The sequence below is a fragment of the Prunus avium genome, chromosome 6 (assembly GCF_965620075.1).
Source record: "Prunus avium chromosome 6, drPruAviu1.hap1.1, whole genome shotgun sequence".
Taxonomy (NCBI): Eukaryota; Viridiplantae; Streptophyta; class Magnoliopsida; order Rosales; family Rosaceae; genus Prunus; species Prunus avium.
Window position 1 is genome coordinate 27131595 of NC_142289.1, and position 17560 is coordinate 27149154.

At 38.4% G+C, this 17560-nt stretch overlaps 1 protein-coding gene, 1 long non-coding RNA gene and 1 pseudogene across 2 annotated transcripts; all 3 read left to right on the forward strand.

Annotated features, from left to right (window-relative positions):
* Positions 1–5580: 5580 nt before the first annotated feature.
* On the forward strand, positions 5581–7058 carry LOC148293951 (uncharacterized). The gene is made up of 4 exons (XM_088254381.1): positions 5581–6426; positions 6511–6595; positions 6667–6762; positions 6861–7058. The coding sequence occupies exons 1-4, from the start codon at positions 5645–5647 to the stop codon at positions 7041–7043; spliced, it is 1146 nt and encodes a 381-aa protein (XP_088110507.1). The 5' UTR covers positions 5581–5644; the 3' UTR covers positions 7044–7058.
* A 329-nt stretch (positions 7059–7387) lies between these two features.
* LOC110747162 (uncharacterized) lies at positions 7388–8033 on the forward strand. Its single transcript, XR_015836430.1, has 2 exons — positions 7388–7527; positions 7784–8033. It is a non-coding gene; the product is annotated as an uncharacterized LOC110747162 (long non-coding RNA).
* A 3244-nt stretch (positions 8034–11277) lies between these two features.
* LOC148293952 (uncharacterized) lies at positions 11278–13878 on the forward strand (annotated as a pseudogene).
* Positions 13879–17560: the final 3682 nt, after the last annotated feature.

The window sequence follows — 17560 nt, forward strand, 5'->3', positions numbered from 1 at the left end:
ACAATGGCAATATGAAGGCAATTGGAGGCTATATAATGGGAATACTAGGGCAATAGGAGGCTATACATTGGCAATACGAAAACTCCAATAGTCCATCTTAGAGAGAGAGAGAGAGAGAGAGAGAGAGAGAGAGAGAGAGAGAGAGAGAGAGAGAGAGAGAGGAGGGGGGAATACAGGGACATAATACACAACGTATACAATGTTCTCTCTTCAATGTATAATATAAGTAAAAGTAATTTTCCATTGTTCTTTGAAAAAAAAAAAGTATGTTTCTATTGCACACACTTGCGAATATAAAAAGAACAAATTCAAGACTGAGCTTTCTCAAATAAATTGAACTCAATTTCATTGAATGAGGACTAAATTACATGATTAAAATATAGTTCCTCAATTACATGTTTTTTTTTCCATATAATTACAGCACACTTCCTGTGACAAAATGGAATGTTGTCCCACGCCAAATTGATGATGGTTCTCAATAACAACAATCTTCCATAAGTCAAAAATCTAGGTCCAACTGTCATTAAAAAAAAAAAAAAAACCTGCAGAAGAGATGGCGAAACAAGAAATTAGCAAAAAGGAGAAACAAAGACCAAAAAAACAAAATAGAAACTGAGACAAGAAAACCGCAATCAGAAACTAAAAGACCTAAGAAACTCATACTAATAGGCAAAGAGCTTCCTAACCTAGAACACCAGCAAGAGAAAATCGGAAAAATTGGAACACATAAAGCACAAAGAAAATGTTAAACTAAATAAGAGGGACAGAACCAAACATCAAAACACCTCAAGGGGTGAACTTAATCAACCAACCAATAATCAATATAACCAAACAACATCCATAACATCAATACAAAACCAGATACAACTACAACATCTATAATAGAAATACACAGAACAATGAAACTAAAAAACAGCTGCATTCCAATCCAATAAGATTGAAGAAAAGTAACTATTCCGTACAAAGTGATATTACGGAAACATGATTAGGAACAAAAAGAACCATTAAAAAATCATCATATGGTTTGGCAAAAAATGGGGCAATGTGGAATTGTCTGACTCAAGAAGCTCCACATGTACTTTATATAAGCTTCCTAAAGAAGGCAATAGTGAACAGAACAACCACAATTTTCTGAAGCTGTTCAATATTCTCCATTTTCTAAAAAACAAACAATTCCAGATAAAATAAAAACAAACCAATCCTATGTTTCTATATAGGTGCAAGAGAATCATGAATTGAAACAAATAATCTACAGGGGCAACTTTAGAACAAGGAATTCAGATCCATATGTTACATTTTATAGCAAGCCATATCAAGGGAGGTCTACTTAATGCTCTTGAAATACTTCAAATTTTGCTCAAGCATCTCATGAAGATGCCTGTTTTCAACTTTCCCATGTTCCAATACTTCAAATATTAACACCAAAAGATGTGTATTTCAAAGGCTAATTAGCATCACACTCACACAAAATCTAATAGCATAAGAAACAAGCACATTCCCATTCATTTCAATTAATAACTCCATTTCCTAATATCAGCAAGTGGGTTCATCGAATAGTAAGCTAATCTTACAATTCAGAACAACCATGTCAACCAAGAGCGTAGCTACTGATAATTTAGTAACACAAATTCCATTAATACTAGAAGAATTTAATAACCTGTCTACACAAAATTGCAAGCTGCCCAGCCACTAAAATTGTAAGGCTAAAATATGAAATATGCAAAGATCAATTAAAAATTACAATAATACTATTATCAATGATCAATTAAAAACAAGTAGTCCACTTGATAATTCATAAAGCCACAGCTCATAAATTAGGCATTGAATGAATCGCTAAATTAGAATTTCAAAATTAACCCAACTGAATCCCTAATTCCTAAATCCCTAAAATAGAATTTAGAAAGAAAAAAAATTGAAATTGAATGACATGAAGAAGAAGAGAACCAGAGAAGTAGGTGGTTCAGGTTAGTGGTAAAGAGGATTACTAAAATTTGAAGACCGAGAAGAAGAGGACTTACAGAGAAGGAGAGGGAGAGAGATAGAGGACCGTAGCCAAAAATGGAGCCCATGAATACCCCTAATGTTGCAATAATAAGAAAAGGGGATCAACGAATTTATAACCGACAGAGAGTACAAAACTAATATCAGAACTCACCGCTGTCGAGAATGACGACGGAGGTCGCGACTGTGGCTGGGCTGTGGAGTCGCGATAGTGGCTTCACGGTGGAGGTCGACAATGAAGGTCGTGAGTTGCGGTGGCTTGGCTAGGGTCAAGCTAGGGTTCCGAATTTGAGGAGAGCTGGGTTATGACGATTGATGGGTGGAGAACTGGATTGGACAGTAGGGAGATGGCTGGCGAGCTGGAGCTGAGGCAAGATTTGAGAGAGTGCGAGAGAGGAGAGGAATTAGGAGAAGTTGGGCGTTAGAAAATGAATTTTTGAGATGATAAAGTGTCAATAATAAAAAAAAGACCCAAAACCCTCCGTTGTGTCTGTGTTGGTTGCAAGATATTTGCTGAATGGATTTTGGTTCTTTGATAACCACAAACCAGAGATGGCGAGAGAGAGAGAGAGAGAGAGAGAGAGAGAGAAGAAAAACATATTGCAGAGTGGGTGGCTTGGGAGGAAGGAGGGTTAACCAGGATGAGAGAGCGTGCTTTGCACTTTCGGATTGCATCTTTTTGGTATGGGTAATTTCAACCCGGTTTTACCAAAAAGCCAATATTGAAAACTCACTGTTGGATGAAATCCAACGGCTCTTACATACCCCTCAAAAACACCCCTTATAACTTTCCCCTCACTATAGAAGCTCCCCTTAAAGAAAGGCAAGACTATAATGAGTGGAAAGTTATAAGTGGTAAGTTATAAGGGGTTCACTTTATAGCCATCAGATCAATCCAAAGGCTAAGGAGAATTGAGATAAAGTTTTGCAATCGGGTATGTGAGGAACCCAAACCCGAATTTAATATCCAGCATTGAAGTTGGTCCCAAAAAAAAAGAAAAAAGAGGCAAGTTCGAAGTTTGAACAGAAAAAACCCATCCCCATAGCTCTGAGAAACTGCTAGGCTCTGAGAAAAGGTTGAAGGCAACGGTTGAACGCAACGCAACTCCATTCTCTAAACCCTGAAAAAGTATTTATTTTGAGTGGAAGGGACAAAGGCGTGGATTCCGAAACAGTGAAGTGGCGAAGCAGTGGAAGGGGAAGGAGAGAAGCCGTATTTGTTGGAAGTGAAAGGTTCCATTTGTGGAGCAAAGCCGCACAAAGACCCCGCACAGACACCTTGCGATTGTTCAATAACCAGCATTTGGTGAGTAATTTATGGAATTTGAGTTTAGGGTTAGAGTAAAGGTTTTCCCCAATTTGTACCATCAATGTTGTTGGATTTGGCATCTCTTCCTTGTGCTTCACTTGCATGTTAATTTTTGCTTGTGTATATGTTAAAAAATGAATGAAAATCAAGTCAACAACATGTTAATAACATGTCAATAACATATCAATAATGATATGAATAAGATAATGGTGTTGAATTGGAGGAGACCCTCAAGTCAATAACATGTCAATAACATATCTCTGGCGCTAGAATATATATATTTTTTGAAATAAATATTATTTCCCTTGTTGCTAAATTTGCCTGTGAAAAATGAGAAGATATAATAATAAAGTCATGAATAAAAGTGCAAAGCATTCGAAATGAAGGTTGATCCATGATCATAGTGGCTGACTGAAGAAAAAGCTAGAAAGAAAGAAGGATGTGGCAATGGCTTAGCAAGCAGATAGCAGAGCAGATGCTTTGCTTTGCTTCCTTCCACTATCTTTCTTATTTATTTATTTATTTTGTGTTGTGTATGAGATGACAATAATTGTCATGTGTGTGAAGTGCAGAACTTGCCTAGATTGCACTCACACTCACTCATGCATCAACCATTGATTGGAGTTTGTATCCAAAAATAAAACACATGCTATTGGTTGTAATTCACAGAATCATTGCATTAACAGGTATTTGCACAAAATTTGTCATATTGCTTTGATGATGTTAAAGGCTGTGATCAGTAATCCCTATGCGCATGTACTTCATAAAATTTGTAATGTGCCTGGTTGACTAGTTATGTAAATACTAAATACCAATATGATTGTGCAAATACGTGGTGGTAGTATATGTGTTAACATTATTTCATCTTGTATTTTAGGAAATGGGATCCAACGTGCAGCTGGTATGGCTAGAGTCAGAGGCATATGCATCACGGGTGAACAACTGCTCACATGCAAATTCAACCCTAGCTTCAATTCGAGCGAAGTTGAGTGCGGAACAATTAGAACAATTCAAGACATCATGCTTTGGTCATCTTCTGAATATAGACAAGATTCAGTTTAGCGGGCAGATTGTGCATGGAGTTGTGTTGCGTCGAGTCGCGGGGCAGGGTGTGAAAGACTTGGATGGACTGAGTTTCTTAATAGGGTGCGACGTTGCTCAGTTTACTCGTCAGGATTTCTGTTTGATCTCGGGGCTTCGTTTTGGGGAAGTGCCTGAAGTTTCCAGTGGAGAAAGTGCTGAAATTAGACTTCAGAAAAGATATTTTATAGACGAAGGAATTACATGTAATGCTTTAGAAGAAGCATTTATGAGGTGCAAAGAGAGAGATGACGTCTACAAGCTAGCTCTTGTTTACTTTGCTGAGTTAGTGGTTTTGGGAAGGGACAAGCATTTGAACATCAATGTAAATTACCTGACCCTTGTAGAGGACTTGGATGCGTTCAACAGGTATCCAGGGGGTTCAGTGTCGTTTGACAAAACCCAAGACAGTCTATTTTCTGCACCAACAAAGTATACGAAAAGCTTTGAAAATGAAGAGGGAAGAGAGAAGGGGAAAAGTAAGGTAACGGGAACAAGCCGGAAAAATGAGAAGGGCAAGAAGCATAAGCATGGTGAAGTGCAAAGGGGTGGGTGGAGTTTTAAAGGTTTCACGTATGCTTTCCAGGTACATGGTAATAATGTTCATGTCAGTTATGCTTTGTGAACTTTAAAACTTAAATAATGACTTTTGTCCTGTGAATTGTGTAGATTTGGGTATATGAATTAATTCCTAGAATGGTGGACCTGAATTACTGCAAGGTTGTTGATCCAACAGCTGTCCCGCGTATTTTGCGATGGAGAACGACTACGTCTATGCCCGAGATGAGGAAGTTGAACAATTATTTTTTCCAGAGCAAAGAGGTTTGGTTTGCAGCCCTTGAAACTGTTTATAAGATTCAATGAAATTATTAAGTAGAATGATTGAATATGAATATTGTCTGTATTCTGAAACAGTCAGTTCAGTTGCGGGCGCTACGTCCGAGTGAAGAGGAAATGAGACAATCATATTGGAGTTGGCCACAGGATCGCCCTGCTGTTGTCTCGGCAGAGTCAATTCCTTCTTCATGTGCTGATCTTGATGAGTTGAACAAGCTGGCAAGCTTGTTGAGGTCCGAGTTGTTTCAAGTAAAGCGGGAAAATGACGTCCTTGAGTTAAAGGTCATACGGATGGAAAAACTTTTGGACCACTATTTAGGCCCTCAGTTTGAGCAGGAAGTAAGGATGGACCTAGCTTTACTGAAAGAGAGGACGAATCGTTGTGCCATCTCACATCTATTTACGGGATCTGACGAAATGGATGATAGTGAATGGGATGAAGGGCCAAGTAACAGATATGAGGGAGAGGAAAAGGACGATGAGGGGATTGAAGGGGGTGAAGTGCAAAGAAAACCAAGTGAGGTAGAGGAAGCGCAAAGGAAAAGAAAAGAGGGAGAGCAAGTGAAAATAAAAAGCAGCAAGGGAGAGGAAGTGCAAAGAAAGAGCAGTGAGGGAGAGGAAATGAAAAGAAAAAGCAATGAGGGAGAGGAACTGCAAAGAAAGAGCAGTGAGGGAGAGGAAGTGAAAAGAAAAAACAGTGAGGGAGAGGAACTGCAAAGAAAAAGCAGTGACGGAGGGGAACTGCAAAGAAAAAGCAGTGATGGAGAGGATCCGCAAAGAAAAAGAAGGGAGGGCAAGGAAGTGAAGAGAAAAAAAAGTGAGGAAAAGGAAGTGCAAATAAAGGAATGTGAGGAAGCGGATGATGAAGTTGTTTTGGTTTGTGATGACATTGGTGAGAGCACGGCGGGGACAACTGTTGAGTTTAATCTCGGGGATATTGATTTGGATCAACCTACAGCTGTGCTATCTGAGTTGAACGTTTGGTTGAATGATAAAGGTAAAGCTGTGGAACAAGGGGTCCAATTACGAAAGAGAAAGAGGATTATTCCTATGTGGAAGATCATTGAAGCTAGTGAATTGGTGAAAAAAACTGTGCCAGAGACAACCCGACTTTGGATGTTAGACCCAATGAAGGCGATTCCGCATGATGATATGGTGAAATTGCTGAAACTTTGTTGGGAATGGCGCCTTAACCCAAAGTAAGTCCCTTGTTTTTTGAGATAGAAGGCATTAGTGTATATATTTTTAAATTGTTGTGATCTAAAACTTTGTTATATTCACAGTTTAGTGATGCAATTTGGTCACGTGGAAGCTGAGATTGAATTCTTCGCTTCCCTCGTAAAAGCTGACGGTTGGCTGACAGGAGATGTAAGTTTAATTGATTATGCATTTGTTTTAATGTATATAGATTATGAGATTGACCAGAAAAACATGTGCAGCACATTGATTTGGGGTTGTATCTCATCCGGAAGCGACAACAAGATTTGAAGGTTGTAGAAATATCGAAGTGGACAACGACCGATGTATTTTTCATGGTATGTCATAGGGCTTGACCAAGTGCAGTTAATAATTACAAATTATCCATACTTGCTTTGTGGAGGTGTTTAACCATTGATTGTTTTCTATTTCACAGAATCACATCCATACTTGCTTTGTGGATAATAAAAGAAAAAAAGAGCAGGCTGGGTGGAAAATTAGAAACAGTTTAGTGAACGTTGTAAATGGCAAGGTTCCGGCGTGTGGGGTGGATTGGCAGAACGTGTATAAGGTGTATGCCCCTTGTATGTTGACGAAGCATAAGCATTGGTGGCTCTAATAATTGATCTGGTTAAGTGTGAAATCAAAGTGTACGATTCAATGGTTTCAGTTATTCCAGATGAGATGTTAAAGGAAGAACTCGCCCCGCTTTCAATTACGATTCCAAATCTTCTCAACTCCATCGACTTTTATGAAGAAGGTGTTTACGCAAACGACTGCAACAGAGATTGGTGGTGTCCATGGCCAATAGAACGTGTGGATGTTCCACAACAATCTAATCAGTGAGCACAACTTTTTCTTTAATTTTATTACTTGAAATTGTCAATTACGTTACAATGTCATTACTTGAATTGATCGAGTTCTTGATTTGCTTCAGAGGCGATTGTGGCATGTTTGTGTTGAAGTACATTGAGCTTTTGAGCGCTGAGATTCCGTTAGCTACTTGCACCGCGCAGAACATGCCCTTTTTCCGGTTGAAGTTGGCTGCAGAGATATTACGGGGAGATGCTTACATGCCATGATAGTGGTTGAAATGGGTTCAGGTACGTGATGATTAAATTGGTTTTGGAAATCTCCAATTTGAAAGTCATGTAAATACACAATACAGATCCACGGCTCCTTTTCGAATTCTACCTCTGCTCCTCAATTCTTCTTCGTCTTTCTCAATCTTAGTGTATTTTTGTACATAATTTTAAGTTTAAGTTATTGGACAACAATTAGAACCAAAATATTATTATAGCGGATGCATGCTTTCATTTTGATTAGTGTGATACTACGCTACGTTTATTCTCATATTAGGCTAAATGTATATAGTAGCTGGATGCAGAGCATGGACAGAAAAATGAAGAATCTGAAATGGAGATGCAGAGGCTTAGTGAGGAGAAAAGTAAATGGATCTGTAAATCTAGTGCACGTGGGCAAATGTAAATGGATAGGCATATGCGTTTTTGAAGTTAGGCACATGCCATTCCCATACATAGAATGTGCATCTGGAGTGTAAAGTTTTTTTGGATTTAATGAAACAAACATCTCTGTAATATTGCCCTAACTCCTTCACGACATTTACATAACCTTAACCAAACTGCATTGAATTGGGATTGGAAGACTGCATATGTGAACAATGACTGATGGCTTTTTAAAGTGTATTACATTATTGCAAAGTAATATGTCATGATTTATCCAAGCCACCATTCCAAATATCAGATCCCAATCTTTAAGCCGTTCACCATGCCTTAACTTCATCGCAATGGGTTGCGTGTGTATTGATTGTAATTCTGTAAGGGAAATAGGCGGCTATGCCCTCGCCTCCAATGTTTTATTCAACCATGCCCTCTTTATAGAAACACATGCGATATACATGCAGTAAACCTTCAGTAAACATTCAGTAAACCGTCAATAAACCTCAATAAAACTTCAATAAACATTTCCCATCTGCAATGCTATAAAAACTTCCTATTGGTTCCGTACCGCCCATCGGGTTTGAATCCCTCTTTCCTTTATAATCGGTTAATAAATTCGTTGATTTTCTTTATTTTATTGGTCTTGAGCAACTCAGTAGCATAAAAGTAATGTATATTGGTGCATCTATATTGCTTGTCTATTGCGTCTATATTGCTTGTCTATTGCGTGCATAGCGTACATTTATTGCGTGTGTATTGATTGTTTATTGCTTACGAAGGAAATAAACAACAATACACAGGCAACAGACAAGCAATATACACGCAATACACATGCAATCTATACGCAATAGACATGCAATATACATCAGTCCCTAATTTCACCATCCATAAGGGAGTTGTATCGATTAGGAAATTCTACTGAATAGTTGTTCTTCCTACTAATAAACAATCAATAAACCTTCAATAAACATTCAATATCGGACAATAACATGCGAAATACATGCAGTAAACAATCAATAAACCTTCAATAAACATCCAATATCCGATAAATAACATGCGATACAGATGCAGTAAACAATCAATAAACCTTCAATAAACATCCAATATCCGATAAATAACATGCGATACACATGCAGTACACAATCAATAAACCTTCAATAAACATCCAATATCCGATAAATAACATGCGATACACATGCAGTAAACAATCAATAAACCTTCAATATACATCCAATATCCGAGCAATAACATGCGATATACATACAGTAAACAATCAATAAACCTTCAATAAACATCCAATATCCGCGCTATAACATGCGATATACATGCAGTAAACAATCAATAAACCTTTAGTATACGCCAATAAACAATCTACCTATTTCAAGAACAATAATTTAAACTCAATGCCAATCCACCTATTTCAAGAACAAATATTACAAAATGGATTTGAAAACTCATTGGTGGTGCGTGCAACATGTCTTTTTGGGGAGAACTTTTACAATCCTTGAAACTGTGCACTTAATTGGTCATTAAAAGAACAAATAATATTAAAATTGATAAAAGTAATAAAACTAATACCAAGTCCTTAATGGACTTCAGCATATTCAGCACCGTAGCATCATACGTGTCATCTGGCTGTTCTGCTTGAGCAGAAGTTACATCAACCCATTCAAATCCATTGCAACTGGTGGCTCCCTAATTGTAGGCATCATATATGCAAAATAATTGTGTCAGAGTTAGACCAAGGTTTTTTTCACCCACATACGTATTCTGGAAATGAAAACTTACATAGGAGGTTAGGCACTTCCAAAATGGCTTCTGATGGGCATATTTTATATTATATATTTAACCTCATTCTTAGTATATTTTGGTTGATATTTTGGAAGAATTTTGATACTTTGAATTATATTTCCAATATAGGACTTTCGACTTCCTCTGGAGCAAAACATAATCAAATGGACGAATTTTGGAGTAATTCTAGTTGGAGGACGTTCGTGTGTCACTTAGCTTGATTGTATCAAAATTTCAGATGTTTCTACCAAGTGGTTATTTTCTGGCGATAAAATAAAGGAGCAGTGCGCTGTGCTGGAATAGTGACGTTTAGGGCCTTTATTGCGTTTTTGGAGCCTAAGATGACCTCGGATGGGTTCATGGCCTTCTGGAGAAGTGTTCAGAACGTTTTTATCTTTAAAACAAGCTATCTTGGGCCGGATTTGGAGGAGATTTGAGCCCAAAACGTGGCTGGGCAGATTATTGGCAGATTCTCCTAGTCCAATTTGGATTTGATTTCCTAGTTTTATTTTATTTTAACCTAGTTTCCTTGTGGAGATTGGGGAGCTGAGTTTTAGGAGGTATATAAGTTATGTTTCAGATATTTTTAGGATCTCTCTTTTGGCTTTTGGAACGCGACTTTTGCTAGGGTTTTTGAGGAACTTCTATTTCAAGGTGTTTTTATTCTTATTCATGGGAATGATATTTTCTTGGGTTTTAGTTATGAGTATGCGTAACTAATTCCTTTTGCTAGGGCGAGGCCATAAGCCTTAGCATGAATATGTAATTTTATTAATTTGCTTATGAATGGATGCATGTTTGCTTTGAATTATTAATCACTGTGTTTAAAACTATCTATCTATTTTAATGACTGATCACCATTAGGATATTTAGACAAGTAATTTGATGCAATTTTTGTTGGCACATCACCCTGAAATTGAGGAGGGCTTCTTGTGATTAATAATTGTAAGTTCACTTAAGGCGAACATCACGCTCTTAAGGGTTGCATGGTTTTTCAAAGGGTTTTCACAAAGCTTAGTGAGTCTTGCATGTTTATATTTGATCTGAACATCACAGACGGATTGCATGTTAGATATACGTTTTCGCTTGAACATCACAAGGAAAATATGCATTAGGAAAACCTAACCTTCAAAGCATATATGTGGAACTTTATAAGTAATTGATAAAATTGCATAGGATTGTAACGGCGACGGCTAAACCCTAGTTTCTCTCTATATTGTTAATTTTAAAAACATTTTTATTCTCTGCTATTATTACCTCCCAACTTTCAGATTTCTTTTATTGTCAAGTTAATCTTTTCAAATTCATAAATTTCACATCTTTGATAAAATCTATTTTAGTTATTAATTAAGAGTTAGTTTAATTACAAATTAGTCAAACAATCTTTGGGGACAACGACCTTGCATGAGCATCTATACTACAATATCCTTGTATTCTTGCAAGTATTTTAAGTTATTTTAACCCTGTTTGCGCAGGTACTAAAAATCCTATCAAGAAATTGGCGCCGCTGCCGAGGATAGTTTCAATTAATTTGTTTTTATCTTATTCTTAGTTAATTTTTGTTTCAACTTTTTCTGATTTTCAATTTTCGTCACATTTTTGCAGGATTTGTTTGCTAATTTTGTGGACAACAAGGTTAAAATGGCATTGGCAATACCTGCAGCAGGCAGACCACTCAGAGAGTCGTTGGCTGCCCGTGCAAATGATGTTCCTAATTGCATAGTCTATCCTGAACAAGAAGAGGGTGATTCGTTCGAAATCAGGCACCACATGCTTGAGATTTTACCAACATTCCGTGGGCTACCTAATGAAGATGCGAACATACATATTGCAAAATTCATTGTGGGTTGCAAAAACATTTTGATTAAGGGTTTTTCTGCTGAAGCTATTAAGTTACGTCTTTTCCCATTCACTTTGAAGGATAAGGCAGAAACTTGGTTATTCACTCTACCAGCAAATAGCATCACTACTTGGCAACAATTACATACAAAATTTCTGAACAAGTATTATCCAGCATCCAAGACCTTGAATTACAAGCGGGAAATCATGACATTCACTCAGAAGCCTAATGAAGAATTTCATGAAGCGTGGGAAAGATATACAGAGATGTACGTTAAGTGTCCACATGCTAATATTGATGCTGATACACAGATGAATATTTTCTTTGATGGGCTTAATCCTACATAAAAAAGTCATGTGAATGCATCGGCTGGGGGTTCACTGTCAAATAAATCAGCAAGAGAGGCTTTTGAATTATTTGAGATGATGGCTACAGAATCTCAGCAATGGGCAGTAGAACATTCACAGAAGAGGGGAATTTTTGAGTTATCAGCAGGATCTCCCAACATGTCTGCACAAATGGAAAAAATGGAGAAGAAAATTGATGCAAAGTTTGACATTATTTTGCAAAAAATAGCAAGTTCCACACAGCAGCAGCCACCTGCAACAACAGTTTGCACTATCTGCAGCATGGTTACACATGATATATTGGGCTGCCCGCATAGAGAATCCTACCCAGAACTTGTTGAGCAACATGTTAATATGATGAACAGCTATCAAAGGCCTAGGAATGATGCATATGCCACTCAGTACAATCCGGGTTGGAGAGATCATCCTAATTTCAAATGGGCTGACAATCAGAATAATGCAAATACATTCCAGCACGCACAAGGCCATTTGTTCCATCCAAACCATCTTTGGATGATCAACTTGCTAAATTGGCAGCAACAACTCAATCATTCATAGAAGGCAACAATCAAAGATTTCAAAATGTTGAAGCATCAATTAAAAGTTTGGAGCAACAATTTGGACAGCTAGCTGCACAGATTTCAGATAGAGAAAAGGGCAAATTTCCTAGTCAAGGTGCCTAATCCAAGAGGACGTGAAGAGTGTAATGTTGTTCGGACTTTACGATGTGGGAAAAGCTATGACAATCGTGAAACTAGCATTGAAAAGGATAAGCCAGCAGTGAAAACTTGTGCAGAAAATACTGAAACAGCAGCAGAATCTGCAGATTCTGCAGAAAAACAGAATCTGCCCGGGACAGAAACTGTCTCAAAACAAGTTTCTGTGCGTGTTTATGAGGCCCCAATTCCATATCCAGAACGTTTGAAGCCAAAAGCAAAAGACGAGCAATTGAGGGACTTCATGCAAACGTTATCTAAAGTTCAGATTAACTTACCACTACTTGATGCAATCAAAAACATTCCTTCATATGCCAAATTTTTGAAAGATGTGTGCACACACAAAAAGAAGCTGGTTGATTTTGAAAAAGTCGTTCTTACTGAACAATGCAGCGCAGTTCTACAGCACAAATTGCCACCCAAAAAGGAAGATCCAGGGAGTTTTACAATTTCTTGCACTATTGGAAATTCTAATTTTAAACGTGCATTAATTGATTTAGGTGCTAGTATTAATTTAATGCCTTATTCTGTTTTTCAGAGATTGGGCCAAGGAGATCTAAAGCATACATCAGTTATTCTCCAGCTAGCGGACTGTTCTGTTACTTATCCTAGGGGGATCATTGAAGATTTAATTATCAAGGTTGACAATTTGTATTTACCAACAGATTTCGTAGTTTTGGACATGGACGAAGACCTTCAAACACCTATTATTTTGGGGAGACCGTTTATGGCAACAGCTAGGACTTTAATTGATGTAGAAGTCGGGACATTGACCTTACGAGTCCAAGACCAATCTGTGGTGTTTAATTTGTTTGAGGCTGAAAAACAACCTACTGAACAGCAAGAATGTATGCGCATTGATGTGGTAGACAATATGGTTCAAGACAGCTTTCATGCAAGTTCAAATACAGATAAGTTGCTCAGCAGGGGAAAAGCGAAAAAGCGAAAATTGCAGTTGAATGAGCTAGAGGAAATTCGTCAAGGTGCTTATGACAGTTCAGGCATCTACAAGGAAAGAACTAAGGCATTTCATGACAGTCAAATTTTACGAAAGGAATTTAAGCCTGGGCAAAAGGTTCTGTTATTCAGTTCAAGGCTCAAGTTATTTCCAGGGAAATTAAAGTCACGCTGGACTGGACCCTACTTGGTGACTCAAGTTTTTTCTCATGGGGCAGTTGAAATAACTAATGAAGCTAAAGGAAACACATTCAAGGTGAATGGCCACAGGCTGAAATACTACGTGGAGACACCTTTTGACACTGCAAACGAGTCTTTGACTCTGAAGGAACCAGAGATTTGACCACCGGGCTTCTGCAATGTCTAGCTACATACTTAAAATAAAGCGCTTATTGGGAGGCAACCCAATTTTTCTAACCTCTCTACTTCCTTTACTTTCTTTTCTTTTCTTTTTCTTTTCCTAAACTCTTTACTATTTGGTTCAATGTAGGACAAAAATCAGCAGCACAGAAACAAATATACACAGATAATCCTACACTGGAATCTTGCACCCAGCAGCAACTGGAATCATGCACCCAGTAGCAAGTCTACATGAACATCAAAAGCAGCTATTCCTATACTGGAATCATGCACCCAGCAGCATATTCACATATCCATACACCAAATTTACAACAACACAACTTGCAGGCCATGAAGTTTACAACAATCAATCTTGCAGGCCAGAAACATCATTTTGATCAGCTATGACTCATTTACAACACATACTATTGTGCAAGTCAGAAATTCTACAAGGGATCGTGTTTATACCTCTGTGGGATGGCTGGATTCGAATTTTTTTTTTTTCAGCGACCAGCGTGTGGTGTAGATCTGCTCCGATTTGCAAGTTTGGGGGTAGTCCTCACACAGATACACATATATGCACAAGTTAGACTTTGCTCAAACCATAAATTCTGAAACGAAAATTACAATATTTGAGGAAGGTTCTACCTTTAGCCTCTCAAATTTCTGCGACTTCCACCTTGGAACAGAGTGTATGTGATGTTGGGGTTGCTCTCGGTCTGGGTCCGCTCATCTGGGTCGTTGGGTTCGAAGTCGGAATGAATCTCGGCAAGGATCCGATTGGTCTCCTCGACGCAGCCGCAGAGGGTGGTGATTTTGTTGTTGTTGAAGATCTTCTGGATCTAGCGCCTCACACAGATGATCCCACATGGTTAGTGTGCTGAAAGAGAGAGAAGGCTCTTGGGTTTGCACTAGAGAAATGAGCAGAGCAAAGGAGATGGGATTCATAATTCAAAGCCAAGGAGATGGGATCTGACACACAGAGAAGCTTTGGTTTCTACAAACAATATCATTTTGCTTCTGCAAACGGAGATGGGCACGGACAGAAGGGCATCGTATGGCTCTGGGCTCGCGGCTAGTGGAAGGGGATCCAGTGTGATAGCTAGGATTTTCAATTGACAAATTCCGCTGCTCCATCGGGTTATATTGTAGCTGTTGCTAGGATTTGACAAATGTGTCGACTTGTACGAGTTGGCCAGCGTGTCTTTGCGCATTCCCAGCTCCCAGGTCAAGCCTTCGAATCCCAGAAGGCCATGTTTGGTGGGCCGGATTGGACAAGACTGGATTGGGCTTGGAGTGTTGGACTGGGCTGGTTAGGACTGGACCAGACTTTGAGTCTATTGTTTGGTGCTTTACTTAACTTTGGACTGGACTGGACTTAAGTCCAGTGCACTGTTTAGTACAAGACAAGACTGGAATGGACTGGACCTCCAACAAAAATTAATTTTTTTAGTGCATATTAAATTATCTAATATAAAAAAATTAATTTCGTCCAAAAAAAAAAAAATTTAAAAAAATGTACATAATTAAAATTCAGAAAGCCCCATCACATGCTAATTCTAAAATAGCTAAAAACATATCCAAATTTAACAAAGAAATTAAAATACCTATTTGGCTTTTGCCCATCAAAATACAAAAAGTTCAAAATATAACAAAGTAAAAACTCAAAACTACATTTCAACAACGAGATCTATAATCTCTAAGAAGTGTCGTCACATACTCGTACCTATCATCACCCTCATCTAATGTCTTGAACACACGCACTTTTGCCGAATCAGTAAATAAAGTCAGCAAAGAGATTCTATCTGAAATAGAAAATTCCATCTTTTTTAACTCATCTCCAACAAATTTAAGATCATCATCTGCATTCTGCTCCTTTAAGCTCTCAACCAACCTTTGCACTTTGGCATCAGAGTTCTCCATCATACTCTCAAATGCATTGGCAATTCTTCCCAAACCATCAACCATTTTATTTCCTTGTCTTACCCTTTTGTTTCTTGATGATGATGATTTGGATTGAGCTTGAGTTTGATCAGTATGATGGCTCCCATCCAACTGTACATCAGGAATGTTACTCTCAGATGCTTCATCATCATCATCTAGAACCATCTCAGCTGGAGCTAAAGCAGAATTTCCGGTTGCACGGTCCTTGCCAAATACTTTTCGAAGCCTATCAAACTTTGCAAAAGATTTATCTCTCCACCCAACTGTTGTGAATTAGAATGACTAACTCACTGCCCTTTTAAGATCTTGTTGTTGATGGACTTTTAGACAAAGAACTCAATGATGGATGAGTCTTACACACACACAGAGAAATTAACCAAGCACAAATGACACAAGTGTTTATAGAGGTTCAGCAAATTGCCTACATCCTCTTTGGTGATCACCTTGAGAAATTTCACTAATGAAGATAGGTTACAACTTTGGTTTACAAAGGAAACCCCCTTAGAACACTACCCTCACAATCTGTTTCTCTCTCACCCTTGCTCAACACCTTGATACACTTAGAGAACTCTCTTGCTCTCACACTTGGCTTTTCTGAAACTCTCACTGAAAAAACTCATTCATGTTTCCAGCTTTTGCCACTACATATGTTCAACATGCTTTCTCCCTTGTGTTATCTTACTTCATCCCATTACCTACACAGGCCAATGGACAAGAGATAGGATATCTGATTGTCCTCCACGTTCTTTCCTTTTAGTCACCACTTAGACTAAGGGTCAGATAAGGTAGGTAATACAATCCCACTTAGCCACCTCCATTAAACCAGAAAATGGAGAGGAGATTAATCAAAATAGGATAACCAATTAGCCATGAGTGCTCTCCCAACTATCCAGCAGGTAGTCAACCCTCTTTTACCTCAGAAGTGATCCATTAAGCACCTGCAAACTTGTGGAAAGCGATAGCCATTGAAAAGACAGTTGAAAATACGTAAGCAAAACATCACAGCACGACTGGAGCGACCGGTCGTCAGGAATGGGCGACCGGTCGCCAGAAGTTTTCCCTCCAGACTTTGAATCTGCTTCTAAGCGACCGGTCGCAAATGTCAGGCGACCGGTCGCTCGTGCTTCATGCGACCGGTCGCAAAGAACTGGCGACCGGTCGCTCCTTGGTTTAGCTCCAGACCTCGAATCTGCTTCAAAATGACCGGTCGCAAATGCCCAGCGACCGGTCGCTTTTAGGCAGTTTCAAATTCTTCCTTTGAGCGCCAAAACCTTTGTATCCTTTAGGTGAGCCATTTTTTCCAACACCAACAGCATCATTATGGTGCTGCAATAAAATAAAACTAAGATTTGTTAATCCAACCAAAACATGAACTAAATTAGAAAAAACAAAAAAATAGAATGATGAATTACCAACCTCTGCATAAGCATTCCACACCTCATCGCTATCAACCTCTACACATTTCTTCTCATTATTCCAAGCAAAACCACTTTGGTTTAACATGTCAACAACAATACTATAATCTTTCTTCAATCTCTTCAATTTAGAATCCAAATGGGGTTTAACTCTAATAGGTGTATGTGGGATCAATAATCTAAGTTTAGTTTCTACCAATTTCATCGTTCCCGCTTTGAATGTGCCGGCATCACAACGTTGACCACTCGCAACTAATTCATCAAGGATATTTAACAATGCTTCCTCTTCATTGGCTTGCCATACATATCTATTAGCCTTACCCTTAG